The 17,927-nt window shown below is 37.2% G+C and overlaps 1 protein-coding gene across 1 annotated transcript in view; it reads left to right on the forward strand.

Annotated features, from left to right (window-relative positions):
• VPS13A (vacuolar protein sorting 13 homolog A) overlaps positions 1 to 17,927 on the forward strand; it is a 266,157-nt gene that overhangs the window by 133,240 nt on the left and 114,990 nt on the right. The window contains exons 33-39 of the mRNA XM_042780717.1: positions 1,201 to 1,505; positions 2,064 to 2,211; positions 7,884 to 8,034; positions 12,946 to 13,073; positions 15,419 to 15,588; positions 16,344 to 16,561; positions 17,215 to 17,447. Of these exons, the coding sequence (XP_042636651.1) occupies positions 1,201 to 1,505; positions 2,064 to 2,211; positions 7,884 to 8,034; positions 12,946 to 13,073; positions 15,419 to 15,588; positions 16,344 to 16,561; positions 17,215 to 17,447 (1,353 nt within the window). The remainder of the gene's footprint in view (positions 1 to 1,200; positions 1,506 to 2,063; positions 2,212 to 7,883; positions 8,035 to 12,945; positions 13,074 to 15,418; positions 15,589 to 16,343; positions 16,562 to 17,214; positions 17,448 to 17,927) is intronic.

Below are 17,927 nucleotides of genomic sequence, written 5' to 3' on the forward strand. Positions count from 1 at the left end.
TTAGCAGTCAAGTGCCTTAGCCACTATGCTACCAGAGCTCCAGTCACCAGTAATAATCAAAATATTTTGATTGCATGGTTGGTCAATTTCAGACTGCAGGTAAAACCTTCAATTTCCTCATCTTTGGCTTTGGTGGTTGATGTGTAAATTTAAATAGTAGGTGGTATTAACTGATCTTCCTTGTAGGCATATGGGTATTATCCTATCGGTGACAGCATTGTACTTCAGGATAGATCTTGAAACAATTTTTGTGATGATGAATACCATGCCATTTCTCTTCAATTTATCATTCCTGGCATAGTCAATTGTATGGTTGTCTGATTCAAAATGACCAAAACCAGGCCATTTGAGTTTAACAGTGCCTAGAATATTGATCTTTATGCATTCCATTTCATTTTTGAGTACTTCCAATTTTCCTAGATTCATACTTTGTACATTCCACATTCTGATTATTAATGGACATTTGCAGCTGTTTCTCCCTATTTTGAATTGTGCCCTATCAGCAGATGGAGGTCCTGAAAGCATTACTCCTTCCATGTCATTAAGGTATGCTCTATTTTGAGGAGGCAGCTGTTCCCCAGTCATATTTTGAGTGCCTTCTGACTGAAGGGCTCATCTTCCGGCACTATATTGGACAGTGTTTCAGGGCTGTTCATAGAGTTTTCCGGTAATATATCAGACAGTGTTTCACTGTTGTTCATAAGGTTTTCTCTGGCCAATTCTTTGAGAAGTGGATGGCCCCTTCCTTCTTCTGAGTCTTTGTTTGTCTGGAAGCTCCATCAAAACCTGTCCACCCTTGGTGACCGTGCTGGCATTTGGAATACTGGTGGTATTGCCTCCAGCCTCACAGCAACATGCAACCCACCACAGTACAAGCTGACAGATGAATGGTGGGACCATTATGTTAGGGAAAGTAAAATAATAAAGGAAATAGATAAAGGTGAAACATCTGATAACCACATTTTCCTTTTTGTCCAGGGACTAAAATTTTATTATTTCATCATATTGATGTATGGAAATCTTTTATTTCCAGTGTTTTGCAGCAGAATATTAGGATTTGAATAAAGAATACTTGGCTGTACTGAGTAAAAGTTTTTCTTGTGGAAGTTAAATCATAAACATCAAAGTACACTTATTAAGTCTTACTCACTAATGATAACTTTAGGAATATGCTTTTTTTTTTAATTTAAATATTTGTAGGCTTTTATAGACAATTTTCAAGCAGCTAAACAAGCTTTGACTGAAGCAACGGTTCAGGCAGCAGGAATGGCTGCTACTGGTGTAAAAGAACTGGCACGAAGAAGTTCCAGAATGGCGCTAGATATTAACATCAAAGCCCCAGTTGTGGTCATCCCACAGTCTCCTGTTTCTGAAAATGTTTTTGTTGCTGATTTTGGACTAATTACAATGACAAATACATTCCACATGATAGCAGAGAGTGAGAGCAACCCCCCACCTGTTATTGATTTGATAACAGTAAAGCTGAGTGAAATGCGACTATACAGGTAAGCTTTTCCCAAGTTTATTTGTGTTGTTGTTGTTGTTGTTATGTGCCATCGAGTCAGACCTGACTCATACCAACTCCTCCTTGGGTTTCCGAAGCAGTATCACTACAGAAGTAGATTGCTCCATCTTCCTTCCGAGGAGTGGCTGGTAGGTTTGAACTGCCAGCCTTCTGGTTAGTAGTCAAGTGCCTTAGGCACTACGCTACCAGAGCTCCCTTTCATATATATATAGAGTCATATAATATCTGTCTTTAGTGAATGACTTCTGTCACTTAGCATGATGTTTCTAAGTCTCATCCATGTTAGAGATGTGTAGGACTTCATTCCTTATTATTGTGAAATAATATTCAATGATATGGATATACCACATTTTTATCCATTCATCAGTTGATTGACATTTGGGTTTTTTCCAATTTGGGGCTATTTTGAATAATGCTGCTATAAATATTTGTGTATGAAATGATAAATTTAAGTTGATCTTTTTTTTTTTTTTTTGCTATTTTGTAACTTTCTGAGTGTATGTGAAACAATTCTAAACAATTTTGTTTTTAATTAAAGGTCTCGATTTATTAATGATGCATACCGGGAAGTACTAGATTTACTACTGCCATTAAATCTTGAGGTGGTTGTTGAGCGAAATTTATCCTGGGAGTGGTACCAGGAAGTTCCTTGTTTTAATATAAATGCTCAACTGAAGCCCATGGAGGTAACTTTTTGGATGCTTATTGATTTCTGTTATGTTGTTAAAAAAATATTGTATGGGAATGTAGGACATTTTGGGGGAAGAAGTTGTATGATAATCACCTGGGTCAGAATTTGAATATAGCGGGTTTATTTACTTGGGATTCATTTTAATGTTCTAAATTCCTTCATTCAACAGGTCTTTGAATGTTTACTATGTGCTAAGCCTAATGCTAGATATTGGAGCTATAGTGGCAGAGTAGCTATGAAATAGTCTCTTGGTTAATGGAGCTTACCTCTGTAATACTGGGTTAATGATAACCATAGTTGGAAGGCCTGGTAGATAGATAGTAAACAGGCACATAATTACAATAGTTATACATGGTGGTAAATTCTGTGGAAGAGACATATGGGGTACTGTGATAGAGCAGGAAGGGGAATGAGGTGGCAAATCAACATAAATTAATGAATTGGAAACTGAGTAAAATGTAGTTGCTGTCAGGTTGACTGTGATTCATGGTGACCCCTTGTGTATCAGAGTCAAATTTTATTCCATAGAGTTTTCAGTTTTGAGTTTTTGGAAGTAGATCATCAGACCTTTCTTTTGAGATACCTCTGGGTGGATTTTACCTCCAACTTCGTAGTAATCAGCCAAACACTCTAACCATTTGTATCATCCAGAGACTCCTAGAAACTATTTAGTTAATGTTTAATCTGAGACCTATAGGGATGAGAAAGATAGAGTCTTAGATTAATTCATGGAAAAGCTTAAGCAGCAAGTGCAAAAGTCCTGAAGTAGAAGAGAGCTTGGTGGGATTAAAAAAAGCTGAGTTAGATTGTCGTGAGAGGATACTAGATGACAGAGGCTAGATCATCTGTAGTTCTTTGCAGATAATAGTTATATCAAGGTTGGGTTTTATTTTGTCCAACAGGAAGTCCCATTTAAGTCCAGTGGGAAACACTGAAGAGTTTTAAGCAAGGGACTTACTAGATTCTATCTATGTTAAGAGAATTACATTGTGCTTCTGTTTGGAAGTTAGATTGAAGGTGAAAGCAAGATCACTTAGAAAGGCATTTCATTAGTTCACATGAGAAATGGTAATGGGTTAGGATAGAGTCATGGTTAAGAGACAGAGAGAAGTGAGCATATTCAAGATACAATTTGGAGATATGAACAGGATATGTAACTGGATTGGGAAGGTGAAGAAAGGAAACAATGATGAGTGACTATGTGGAGGTCCTCATTCACTGAGATACAAAATACCTAGGCAGAGTAGATTTTCAGAGTTTGGACGTCATGAACTTAATTTTGGATTTGAGTTTCAAATGTCTGTTAGACATAGTCATTTAATTAGTTGTCTATATAGAATGCAGTGGAGAGGCTAGGCCAGAAATAGGAATTTGAGCGTCATCAGCATACAGATAGTATTGTAAACATTGGGAACAATATAATAGAAAGAGAGTATATATAAGAAGAAAAAGTCTTAGAAGAATGGAGAGGTTGAAAGGTTGAACATAGAAATGACAAATGAGTCAGCACCTTCTTGAGCTTTACCTCCCTCAAAAAAAAAAAAAAAAAAACAACTCATGGCCGTCGAGTTGATTCCACCTCATAGCGACCCCCTTTGGGTTTCCAAAGAGGTAAATCTTTACAGAAGTGGATTGCCCAGTCTTCCTTCCTGGAGTGGCTGGTGGGTTTGAACCACTGACCTTCTGATTAGCGGTCAGATGCCTTAGGCATTATGCCACCAGAGCTCCTTTACCTCCTTATAGGTTGGCATTTCTTCATGGATCTCTAATGGTACTCTCCACAAGTTCATGTTTCACTCTTGGCTGCACTAGAGTCATACTGTATCACATGCTTCATTGAGTGACAACAACATATACTCTGTGTGGAAGGTTTCTTGAGGAACTCTGATGGTGCAGGGATTCAAGTTCTAGGGTGCTAACTGAGAGGTCAGCAGTTTGAACCCGCAGCAGCTCTGTGGGAGAAATATGTGGCAGTCTGATTCTCTAAAGATTTATAGTCTTTGAAACCATATGGGGTAGTACTACTTTGTCCTCTAAGTTGGAATGATACAATGTCAGTGGATTTTTTGGATTTTGTGAGCTTTTTTATTCAGGAAACATACTAAAGGAACAAATCCTTTTACCTACACTTTACCCCCAGTTTCCCTTTCTATTTATACCTATAAAAGTTGTATTCAAAAAGAGAAAATTGTTGTTTTAGAAATTTCAGACTTCTAAATTATAACTTCTAAAAGTAGAATCACTGGTAGTTGGAAAATTTGGCCTTGGTGACAGAAATAATGCTGGAGATCACATGATAGAATTTTGTGAGACCAACGACTTAATCATTGCAAACACCTTTTTTCAACAACACAAATGGTGGCTATTCACATGGACTTCACCAGACGGAGTACACAGGAATCAGAGTGACTACATCTGTGGCAAGAGGTGATGGAAAAGCTCCATATCTTCAGCCAAAACCAGGCCAGGAGCTGATTGTGGAACAGACCATCAACTGCTTATATGCAAGTTCAACTTGAAGTTGAAGACAATTAAAACAAGTCCACAGGAACAAAAATATGACCTTGAATATATCCCTCCTGAATTTAAAGACCATCTAAAGAATAGATTTGATGCATTGAGCACCAATGACCGAAAACCAGAAGAATTGTGGGATGACATCAAGAGCATCATCCATGAAGAAAGCAAGAGATCGTTAAAAATACGAGAAAGAAAGAAAAAACCAAAATGGATGTCAGAAGAGACTCTGAAACTTGCCCTTGAGTGAAGAGTAGCTAATGCAAATGGAAGAAATGACAAGATAAAAGAGCTGAACAGAAGATTTCAAAGAGCAGCTCAAGCAGACAAAGCCAGTTACTATGATGAAATGCGCAAAGACCTGGAGTTAGAAAATCAAAAGGGAAGAACACACTTGGCAATTCTCAAGCTGAAAGAACTGAGGAAAAAATTTAAGCCTTGAGTTGGAGTATTGAAAGGTTCTGTGGGCAAAATATTGAATGATGCTGGAAGCATCAAAAGAAGATGGAAGGAATACACAGAATCCCTGTACCAAAAGGAACTGGTTGATCTTCATCCATTTCAGGAGGTGGCTTATGTTCAAGAACCGGTGGTCTTGAAGGAAGAAGTCGAAGCTGCACTGAAGGAACTGGCAAAGAACAGGGCTCCAGGGATTCACGGAATACCCATTGAGATGTTTCAACAAACAGATGCTGCACTGGAGGCACTCACTTGGTTATGCCAAGAGATTTGGAAGACAGCTACCTGGCCAACTGACTGGAAGAGATCCATATTTGTACCCATTCCAAAGAAAGGTGATCCCACAGAATGTGGAAGTTATTGAACAATATCATTCATATTGCATGCAAGTAAAATCTTACTGAAGATAATTGAAAAACAGTTGCAGCAGTATGTTGACAGATAACTTCCAGAAGTGCAGGCTGGATTCAGAAGAGGACGTGGAATGAGGGATATCATTGCTGATGTCAGATGGATCTTGTCTCAAAGTAAAGGATACCAGCAAGATGTTTACTTGTGTTTTATTGATTATGCAAAAGCACTTGATTGTGTGGATCATAACAAATTGTGGATAACATCCGGAATGGGAATTCCAGAACACTTAATTGTACTCATGAGGAAACTGTACATAGACCAGGAGGCTGTCGTTCAAACAGAAAAAGGGAACACTGCATGTTTTAAAATCAAGAAGTGAGTGTGTCAGGGTTGTATTCTTTCGCTGTACTTAATTCAATCTGTATGCTGAGCAAATAATCTGAGAAGCTGGACTATATGAAGAAGAATGTGGCATCAGGATTAGAGGGAGAATCACTAACAACCTGCAATATGCTGACGACACAACTTTGCTTGCTGAATGTGAGGATGACTTGAAGTACTTACTGATGAAAATTGAAGACTCACTCTGCAGTATGGGTTACATCTCAATGTAAAGAAAACAAAAATCCTCACAACTGGACCTATAAACAGCATCACAATAAATGGAGAAAAGATTGAAATTGTCAAAGACTTCACATTGCTTGATTCTACAATCGACACCAATGGAAGCAGCAGTCAGGACATCAGACAACGTATAACACTAGGCACATCAGCTGCGAAGGACCTCTTTCAAGTGCTGAAAAGCAAAGATGTCTCCTTGAGGACTAAGGTGCACCATGGTATTTTCAGTCGCCTAATATGCATGTGAGAGCTAGACAGTGAATAAGGAAGACCAAAGAAGAAGTTGATGCTTTTGAGTTGTGGTGTTGGCGGAGAATGCTGAAAGTACTGTGGACTGGTCTGTCCTGGAGGAAGTGCAGCTCCTTGGAGGCGAGAATGGCCAGACTTCGTCTCTCATACTTGGTCATGTTGCCAGAAGGGACCATTCCTTGGAGAAGGGTGTCATGCTTGGTAGGGTGGAGGGTCGACAAAGGAGGGGAAGGCCCTCAACGAGGTGGATTGACACAGTGGCAGTGGCGATGGGCTCAAGTGTAGCAAGAATCGTGGAGCTGACTCAGGACTGGGCGGTGTTTCGTTCTCCTGTACATAGGGTCGCTATGAGTTGGAGATGACTTGATGGCACTTAACAACAACAACAACAAAAGTATATTGAAAATTTAAACCATAATATCATCTGAAAATCTTCTAGTGAATAAGATAATATGGACTCTTCGATTTACAGGGCTGCAGATGGAAAGTATCTTCTTAAAATAAATATTTGGAGTCTCTTGATATTAGTAAGAGAATAGATAGAAACCTACAATATATAAATAACATGAATAAGATACATATGAATTTAATCTTAAAACACTAGATTAGATAATCACTTTTGAAATGTATTCAAAGGAAACCTAGTACAAATGAAACAGTTATATTTTGTGAAATAAAAATAATCCTCCTAGGGCTATGAAAATGAGAAATAAAATTAAGTTAAAAAAAAGTTTTTTTGGGTCAAATTTAGGAATGAGGTAAAAGTGACTTAAGAAAACTGTCTTAATCATATAGATATAAAACTCATAGGTCTATTTTATACAATTGCTGTCAAGACAAGTTTTATGTGTTGTTCATTTTAGGCTAAATTAACAACACATGGGATTTGAATTTTCTTCTTTGAGTTCTTAAGTATGTGTGAATTTAAGCATGTTACTTAACATTTTAAGTTTCAGCTTATATTTTATCAAATCAAGATTATATTCCTTATTCTCAGGGCTTATATAAGGTTCAAATAAAATTATAAAATATATTATGAACTATTTCATTATACAAATATAATGCATTGTTTTTGACTGCATAGGGTTGTCATGAGTCAGGGGCCCACTAGATGGCAGCTAAGAGCAACAGCACCACATATTGTTAATTGAAGTTCTTACTAACCAAAAACACACTAAACAGCTAGACAACTATCTAAACAAGTTTCATTTTAAAGATTTAAAATTACTAGATTAGTTGAAACATTCATAGCGAAAAAGTTCATTATTTGTAGCTTTGCTGGTATTGGCATAATTCACAGGGTACTAAAGGTGATATGGTCATTTGGAAAACTGAATAGTTAGTAGAAATTTTTAATATAAAAATGAGTTTTTTAGAGGATAGAAATGTAACAGTCTTTTATTTTTCTCATATGCCAGTTTTAACTATATGAGTTAGCAATGTTAAATAAATCTTATTTTATAACAGTTCATTCTCAGTCAAGAAGATATAACAACTATTTTTAAAACATTGAATGGCAATATATGGTATGAAGAAGGTGGTAGTGCCCCATCTGCTGTGATGAAAGACCAGTCCAGTGTGACTAGTGGAGTTACTAATGTTTCACACCATTCAGGAGGTATGTTCTTAACCTAAATTAGCATCCTTCCCTCCCTCCCTCCCTTCCTTACATTTTTCCTTTCCTTCTTTCTCTAGTTTTTAATAAAATAAGATATATGTATATCTCCCCTCCCCAACCAGCTGATTCTATATAGGCATCTCTGAATTGTCTGTCATTATGTTATTTTTTTTGCCTTTGAAGTTCCCAGTCCTGTTGTAACAAAATTCCTTAGTATTTGTTTCCTTATTTTCAGTTTTCCTCCTTCTTACTCCCTCCCACCTTATACTGTATGTTGCTGTTATGAGTTTCATAATATGAGAGGTATCAAGAGAGGATGATCATTAGTGGGTGGTGAATTTCTACAAATATTTGGAGGATAGAAAGATAGGTAGAACAGAGTGGCAGGAACTATAACTCAGAAAAGGGATGCATCTAGTCTGACATGTGGAACCTAGCATGAGGCTATATAAAGATTTGGGGAGTTAGGCTTTCTAAGATGATTTTATTTGACAGGAATAAGGGTATCCTCATTCTGGCATTGTTCTACATCCTCTTCTGAATCCAGCTTGCATTTCTGGAAGTTCCCTTTCAGTATATAACGAGGGATAGTATTGTTAATAACAGATCTTGACTGAAAGGAAAGAATACCAGAAAGATGTTTACTTGTGTTTTATTGACCATACAGAGGCATTCGATTGTGTGTATCATAACAAATTATGGGTAACATTGAGGAGAATGGGAATTCTAGAACACTTAATTATACTCATGAAGAACCCATACATAGACAGAAGGCTGTCATTTGAACAGAACGAGGAGATAGTGTATAGTTAAAATCAAGAAGGGAGTGCATCAAGGTTGTATCCTTTCACCATACTTATTCAGTCTGTATGCTGAGCAAATAATCTGAGAAGCTGCGCTATTTGAAGAAGTGCATGGCATCGGGATTGGAGGAAGTCTTGTTAACAATCTGCAACATGAAGATGACACAACCTTGCTTGCTGAAAGTGAAGATGATTTGAAGCATTTACTGCTGAAGATGAAAGAATGCAGTCTGCTGTATGGATTACACCTCAACATAAAGAAAAAGAAAATCCTCACAACTGGACCAGTAAGCAGCCATCACAATAAATGGCGAGAAGATTGAAGTAGTCAAAGATTTCATATTACTTGGTTCTATAATCAACACCAATGAAAGTAGCAGTCAAATAATCAGACAATGTATATTGCATTTGGCATATCTGCTGCGAAAGATCTCTTTAAAGTGCTGAAGAGCCAGGTTGTCTCTCTGAAAGTGTGCCTAACCTAAGCCATGCTATTTTCAATTGCCTCATATGCATGTGAAAGCAGGACAACAAATAAGGAAGACCAAAGAGTTGATACTTTTGAGTTGTGGTGTTGGCAAAGAATACTGAAATGCCATAGACTGCCAGAGGAACAAACAAATCTATCCTGGAAGAAATGCAGCTGGAATGCTCCTAGGAATTGAGAATGGCCAGACTTCATCTCACCTACATTGGTCATGTTGTTAGAAGGGACCATTCCTTGGAGAAGGATATCATAATATCATACTTGGTAAGGTGGAGAGTCAACGAAAAAGGGGAAGGCTCCCAATGAGGTGGACTGACACAGTGACTGCAATGATGGGCTCAGGTATAGCAAGGACTGAGGCTAGAGCAGGACTGAACAGTGCTTCATTGATCATACAGAGGCATTCGATTGTGAGATCATAACAAATTATGGATAACATTGAGGAGAGTGGGAATTCTAGAACACTTAATTATACTCATGAAGAACCCATATATGACCAGGAGGCTGTCATTTGAACAGAACGAGGGGATAGTGTGTAGTTAAAATCGAGAAAATGCATCAGGGTTGTATCCTTTCATACTTATTCAGTCTGTATGCTGAGCAAGTAATCTGAGAAGCTGCACTATTTGAAGAAGTACGTGGCATCAGGATTGGAGGAAGACGCGTTAACAACCTGCAACATGCAGATGACACAACCTGTGTCATGTGTGAGTCCAAGCCAACTTGACGGCACCTAACAACAACCACATTCTGGCATTGTTGGTTGTCTTAACACACTCTGTGCACCTCAGTGAAACCTCCTAATCCATAAGGCCCAGTTGTGCAAAATCATGAGATATTACATAGTTTTTCAGTTAGGGAGAACCCTAGCAGAGAAGTAATCCTACTTTTACAATATTATAGAGGACTTCATCCTTACTACCTAGAATAATCAAATCAGTCCTTTATTGTTCAATATGAATGGTCAGACTAATGTAATAGATTGAAGAAAACTATGAGACCAACCATGAAAGAAAAATTGTGTTTCCTGAAGAAATGGAAACAATTGAGAGCACAGAAGAGAATGTGAATAAATAAAACAACAAACTCTAATTCATATTTTCAGAAGAAGATAGAACAGGACCCTACCTACCTGCCCCCCCCCCTACCAAAAAGAAGAATCTGAGGATAGGAATGAGTTGTTAGAAAATAAGAAAATGATTATTGGAATTAAACAAACAAAAATAAAAATCCATGAAATAAGGAGTTATGAGTTAGTACTCAGTTAGAATAAATGGTTTATGTAATCTCCCGTGACATAGAAGGGGGGAAAAAGGAGTACAAAGATGGAAAATATGGTAAAACTTAAGTGACTGAGCTTTGCATTGTTGTTGTTGTTGTTGTTTGCCGTCGAGTTGGCCCCGACTCATAGCGACCCCTCCTTGGGTTTCCAAGGCAGTATCACTACGGAAGTAGGATTGCCCAACCTTCCTTCGGAGGAGTGGCTGGTGGGTTTGAACCGCCAGCCTTCTAGTTAGCAGTCAAGTGCTTTAGCCACTATGCTACCAGAGCTCCTTGCATTAGAAGGTTTAATTCCAGAATAATAAATATTTCAGTAGAAAGAACTAAGAAAATGAAAAAGAAAAAATTTTAAAGAAATAATAGAAGAAGAAAATACCCCAGTGCTAAGTTAAATATTGAAGTTAACTATTCATATGTAAAGAATCCACAGAGTACCAACCAGATTGAATAATTAAAGATTCCGCATGCAAACACATTTTCTTGTTTCTTGAACAAGGGTAAAGTGGATGGAATACACAGAATCACTGTACTAAAAAGAATTCGTTGGCATTCAGCCATTTCAGAAAGTAGCATGTTATCAAGAACCAGTGATATTGAAGGAAAAAGTCCAAGCTGCACTGAAGAAATTGGTATAAAATAGGGCTCCAGAAATTGATGGAATACCAGTTGAGATACTTTAACAAATGGATGCATTGCTAGAAGCACTCACTTGTCTATGCCAAGAAATTTGGAAGACACCTACCTGGCCAACTGACTGGAAGAGATCCACATTCATGCTCATTCCAAAGAAAAGTGATCCAACAGAATGCAGAAACTATCAAACAATATCATTAATATCATACACGAGTATAATAGTACTGAAGATAATTAAAAAATGGTTGCAGCAGTATGTCAACAGAGAACTGCCAGAAAAATTCAAGCCAGATTCAGAAAAAGATATGCAATGTGAGATATTATTGCTGATGTCAAAAGGATTAGCTGGAAGTGGAGAATATCAGAAAGATATTTTATCAGCTATGCAAAGACATTCAGCTGTGAGGATCCGAACAAATTATGGGTAATATTGTGAAGAAAGAAAATTCTAGAACACTTCATTGTGCTCAGGCAGAACCTGTGCATTGATCAAGAGGTAGTCATATGAAGAGAATGCGGAAATACTGCATGGCTTAAAATTAGGGAAGATATGTGACAGGATTGTATCCTTTCACCATACTTGTTCAATCTCTATGCTGAGCAAATAATCTGAGATATTAGACTATATGAAATAGAACACAGCATCAGAATTGGAGGAGGACTCATTAACAACCTGCAGTATGCAAATGACACAACCTTGCTTGCTGAAAGTGAAGAGGACTTGAAGCACTTTCTGATGAAGATTAAAGGCTGCAGCCTTCAGTATGAATTACATCTCAACATAAAGGAAACAAAAATCTTCACAACTGGACCAGTAAGCAGCATCTGAATAAATGGAGAAAAGGTTGAGATGTCCGAGATTTCATTTTACTTGGATGCATAATCAATGCGCATGGAAGCAGCAGTCAAGAAATCACACATGGAATTGCACTGGGTAAATCTGCTGCAAAAGACCTTTTTAAAATGTTAAAGACCAAATATGTCACTTTGAGGACTAAAGTGACCCAAGCCATGGTATTTTCAGTAACCACATATACATGTGAAAGCTGGACAGTGAATAAGGAAGACTGGAGAAGAATTAATGCATTTGAATTGTGGTGTTGGTGAAGAATATTGAAAATACCATGGACTGCTGGAAAGAACTAATAAATCTGTCTAGGAAGAGGTACAGCTAGAATGCTCCTTAGAAGTGAGAATGGCCAGACTTTGTCTCACCTACTTTGGTCGTGTTGTCAGAAAGGACCACTTCCTAGAGAAGGATATCATGCTTGGTAAAGTGGAGCGTCAGTGAAAAAGGGGAAGGCCCTCAATGAGATGGAGTGACACAATAGCTGCAATGATGGGCTCATGCATAGCAAGGATTGTGAGAATGATGCAAGATCAGACAGTATTTTGTTCTTTTATACATAGCGTCACTATGAGTCAAAACCAACTCAACGGCACCTGATAACAACAACAATAACCAAAAACTGTATTGTCAAGAGGAAATGGAAGGATCTAGTGCTTAATACTCCCAAATTATGATGTACAGAGTCCTAAGACAGGGGGTTACTGAGTTCAACATTGGAATTTTCAAATCATTTAATTTTATTGAATAGCATTTTACTATACCCATTTGATTAATAATTCTGTTAAATCTACTTGAAGACTGCTTTAATGAGCTACATTTTATTTATTTATTTTTTAATCCAACAACTTTATTCCAAGGAACAACTGTAGTGACAGCTGCTGTGGTAGAAATACATTCACGTGCCTCTCCAGTTAAGACAACAGTAAATGTGAGTTTCAGGACAGACTATCTCACTATGGTGCTGTACAGTCCGGGTCCTGAACAGGTAAGTCAGGACGGAAGACAAAATGTGTTTCCACTTGATGAAAATGATACAGAGAATGGGTACCAATTAGTAATTGTTAATATGTCATAGAAAGTTTAGAGTATCTGTTCCTTTGAGAAAATGGTTGACATTTCTGCTTTAAACTAATTATAATTTTTACCATTTCCCTTTTAAATGCATTATCCTTCACATAGCCAGTGATGTGAGAAATAAATTTTTAAATATAAGTTGTTATTATTATTATTTGCCTTTTATTAGCAAACCCTTTGGAGATAGAGAATTTTGATGTTTCATATAATATAAGCAGAGAGAATATTATGTAGGAGTTTATAGCTTAAGATAGGCATTAGACAAGTTTTTTTTTTATGATTATATATATTTTTTTTTTTCTTTTTTTTTTTTTAATTAGGATTTGGGTGAAGATTTACAGAGTAAATTCACTTTTCATACAGCAGTTCACATATACTTTGTCTCATGTCATTGACCAAAATTTACAATGCAGCAGCTCCCCTCCCACTTCCTCCCCATAGTTACCTCCTCCTAGTGTCCATCCCTTCATACTCTTCTGCACCCTGAGCTATCTCCCTGTGCATAAGCAGCCCTTCCTTCTCCCATGATTGTTCTCTCCAGGGCGTGTGTCTACTTGAGGTAAATGTTTAACTCACATGCCTGAACTTTGTTTGGCTGGAAACCACAGTTGTGGGTTCAATTCCAGACCTGAAGGGCAGCTAGGGGCCATAGTCTCAGTGGTTACACCAGGCTCTATTGGACTAGCAAACCTGGTCCCCACCTTCTTTTTTTTTTTTCCTCCAAATGATTTTGAGTTTTGTTCCACATTGTTCTCCCTCTTTATGCAGGATCTCCTACATCCCTTCCAAGTGGATGGCAGTGGTAGCTGGGCACCATCTAGTTCTTCTGGTCTCATAGTTGTATAGGTTGCAGATCGGATGGTGTACCAGTCACTAGGACTGATTGTTTCCATTAATTTTAGTTTTCTTCTTTCTTCTTGACAAGGAGAGACCCGTTGTTGCATCTAGATGGCAGCTTGCTAGCTTTTAAGGTCCCAGTCGCTACTCGCCAAAGTAGTAGGTGGAACAATGTTTTGTATAGTATGTTATGCCAATTGAGCTTGATGTCCCCTGCAACTATGGTCTGAAGCCTGCAGAATCAACTACTCGGTCCCTTTGGGTAGCTGACTGTGACCAAGCAATGACCATAACCTTGCCCCTTGTCAGCTCTACTATACACCTGGGAATTCTGATCATTCACATGAACTTATAGGCCCATTGTCTGCCAACCCTATATATGATCTTGGATACACTCTCCATTTAGACATACCTAATTGTTTAGCTTGTTCACCTATCTATCCGTCCCTATACCCGTATTTGCTTTCACTGACAACTCAGTACTGTATATGCATAAGGGTTCATATTTGTTGTCTGTACTGCCCATGTACCTCTCTATGTCTTTCTCATCCTCAATGCTGCCATATTGGTCACTCACATTTGGTACATTGCCCTTCTCTTCACCCAAATCAATATTTATCTCTGTCTATCTAACAGCATTCCCTCCCCTCCCCTCCCACCCCTGGTAACCAACAAAGAAAATGTCTTCCAATATATAAACCTTTCCTTAACTTTTACAATAACGGACTAATACAATATTTGTCCTTTTGTGACTGACTTATTTCACTCAGCATAATGTCCTCCAAGTTCATCCATGTTATGCGGTGTTTTACAGATTCTACATTATTCTTTAGCGTTGCATAGTATTCCATTGTGTGAATGTACCAAAGTTTGGTTATCCATTCCTCAGTTGTTGGACACCTAGGTTGTTTCCAAGTTTTGGCTATTGTAAATAGTGCTGCGATGAACATCGGCGTGCATATATCTGTTCTTGTTATGGCTCTCATTTCTTTAGGGTTATATACCTAGTAATGGGATGGCTGGGTCAAATGGTATTTGTATTTCCAACTTTTGAAGGAATCGCCATACTGCTTTCCACAATGGTTGTACCATTTTACAGTCCCACCAGCAGTGTATGAGAGTCCCAATCTCTCCACAACCTCGCCAGCATTTGTTATTTTCTGTCTTGTTGAACTTTGATACTAGTGCTGGAGCTAGATGGTATCTCATTGTTGTTTTGATTTGCATCTCTCTAATAGCTAATGATCGTGAGCATTTCTTCATATGTTTGTTGGCTGCTTGAATATCCTCCTTGGTGAAGTGTCTATTCATGTCTTCTGCCCATTTTTTAATTGGATTGTTTGTCTTTTTGTTATTGAGGTGTTGGAGTGTCATTAGACGAGTTTTGTGTAATTTTTGCATTGATTTCCTCTTCCACAGACTTCCTTTACAGATGTTCGTGATCCTTCTCTGCAACTTGCTGAATTCAGATTGGAGAATATTATAAGTACTTTAAAAATGTATACAGATGACTCAACATTGTCTTCCTTCTCATTAAAAAACTGTGTTTTAGATGATAAAAGGCCTCATGTCAAGAAGGCAACTCCTAGGTATGTATTATAACAGTGTTATGGGGTTTTACTAGAGAAACAGTTGATTTATTTTGTAGAACCTAGCCCCAAAGCTGCATCCTCATTTTCTGGTAACATCCTACATTTGATGTTGATCTTACATCAAAGCTTCAGTTCAACTGAGTCATGGTACTCAGTCAGCATTTAAAATGACCTGGTTCAGCTGTGTGCTACTCCCTACTCACTGGCATATAGATGAATTGAATACATGGAAATGAGCTATCCAGTTAAATTGAAGTATTTAAAATTCTCTGATACATTGTTTGCCCATGCAAATTTTGATAGAAATGAATGAAAAAACATCAAGAAGAAAAATATGCTTATATTCAAAATTCTGAAAATTTGAAATAATTGCTTTGGTAGCATAGTGTCTAAGGCACTTGACTGCTAACCAGAAGGCTGGCGATTCAAACCCACCAGCCACTTCTCAGAAGGAAGGTTGGGCAATCTATTTCCATAGTGATAACTGCCTCGGCAACCCAAGGAGGGGTCGCTATGAGTCAGGGCCGACTTGACAGCACACAACAACAACAACAACAATTTAGAATTAGTCATTCTCTAGAAGTTTTTAAGTACATTATTTGGAGAACTTTGTTGATCTTCATAGGGGACATGACTTCACAACACTGATTTGCTGTCAATGAAAGTTAAAAGAGGTCTAACTAAGATGTATGTATGTTTGGTCATTTGTTAGATGACTCATACATGGGAATTGTTATCATTTTGTCTTTCAGAATGATAGGACTGACAGTTGGGTTTGACAAAAAGGACATGATGGATGTATGGTACAAGCAAGTCAGAGAAGGTTGGGTGACTGATGTAGTCTTGCAAGAAGTATATATCTGTGCTAGTGTGGAATTTCTGATGACAGTTGCAAATGTCTTTCTTGAAGCCTACAGCACAGGCACTGCTGTAGAAACCAGTGTTCAAGCATGGCCTTCTAAGGAAGAAGGTTAGTTAGTTACTGGATGTTTATTATTATTGAAATGTATATCAGCACTTAAGTTTGATTAGCCTTCTAGATGAACAAGGTAAGTACATTGATAAAGTAAAGTCTTTATTTTTCAAAGTAGAAAATCCAAATGTGTTTTCTGAGATGTTGTGTTTGTATTTTTTTAAAGGGTATGAATACATATTGGGTTAAAATAAGAGATCTACATTAAGATGACTAGAAAACAAATGGAAAATAATGAACTTACTACTCCTTTTCATAATTAAAGATAGTATTTTAATTTAAAGTGCTTGCTTTACTTTTTCTTATTTATTTCTACTTTAACATAAAATTTCCTATTGTCTTTTTTACTTAATTCATTCATTGTGGTATTATAGAAACAACATCAGCTTCAGAGTTGGAAGCAAGATTCTATTCCAACTTGGCCTTTAAATAGTAGAGATGTTTTCCTGTATTTTTTGGCTGCAGCTTCTTTACGTCTTTATTAAAAGAATTGCAGTAGATATACTTTGGGATCTAAGATTCTTTTACTTTGCTTTTTAAATAGACATAAAAGGCATTTTGCCATGAATTATAAGTTATTTATAAATAATGGGAACAGTAATTAGTTATACATACTTTAAAATATTAATTTATTTTAACTTATCTTTTAGTACCTGTAGAGGAATCAGGGAAGTGGGAAATTAACATTATGATTAAAAATCCTGAAATTGTGTTTGTGGCTGACATGACAAGAAATGATGCCCCTGCCTTAGTCATTACAACACAGTGTGAAATTTGTTGGAAAGGTGACCTTGAAAATGATGCAATGACTGCTGCCATTAAAGATCTCCAAGTGAGAGCATGCCCATTTCTTCCAGTGAAGAGAAAAGGCAACATCACTACTGTAAGTTTAGTTTTTAATTATCTGCTTAATTATAACATTTATTTTGGATTGAGTATATACTCCTTTATCAAATAAAATCTACCCACATTCTTTCCAAACTTTTCTGTTAAATAACCTTTCCTCTACTTTGAAAACTTAATCTGGATTATTATTACATGAGCTTTGAAACTCTTTTTCATACTTTCCATTTCTGTTCAGTGTTGTCTGTCTTGTATGTGTATGTTGGAATAGTTTGAGTAAGACGTCAGTTTTAGCTTGACAAATTTCAATCCAGACTTTCTACTATGTCAATCCTAAACTTCTGTCTGGAGTTTAAGACTTTCTATCAGTTGGTTATTATGTTATTTCAGTTTTACTATTTTTTTTTTTTATTCTTGTTCCTGGATGTTTTTGCTGTGGAGTTATGTTTTTGCTTTTCTCAATATGACTTATTTGAGTATTTGGCTATTTGCTTTTGACTGTCTTCTTGTTTGTATTTTA

Source organism: Orycteropus afer, unplaced genomic scaffold (genome assembly GCF_000298275.1).
Source record: "Orycteropus afer afer isolate SDZICR_OR568_19922 unplaced genomic scaffold, OryAfe1.0 scaffold00005, whole genome shotgun sequence".
Classification (NCBI taxonomy): domain Eukaryota; kingdom Metazoa; phylum Chordata; class Mammalia; order Tubulidentata; family Orycteropodidae; genus Orycteropus; species Orycteropus afer.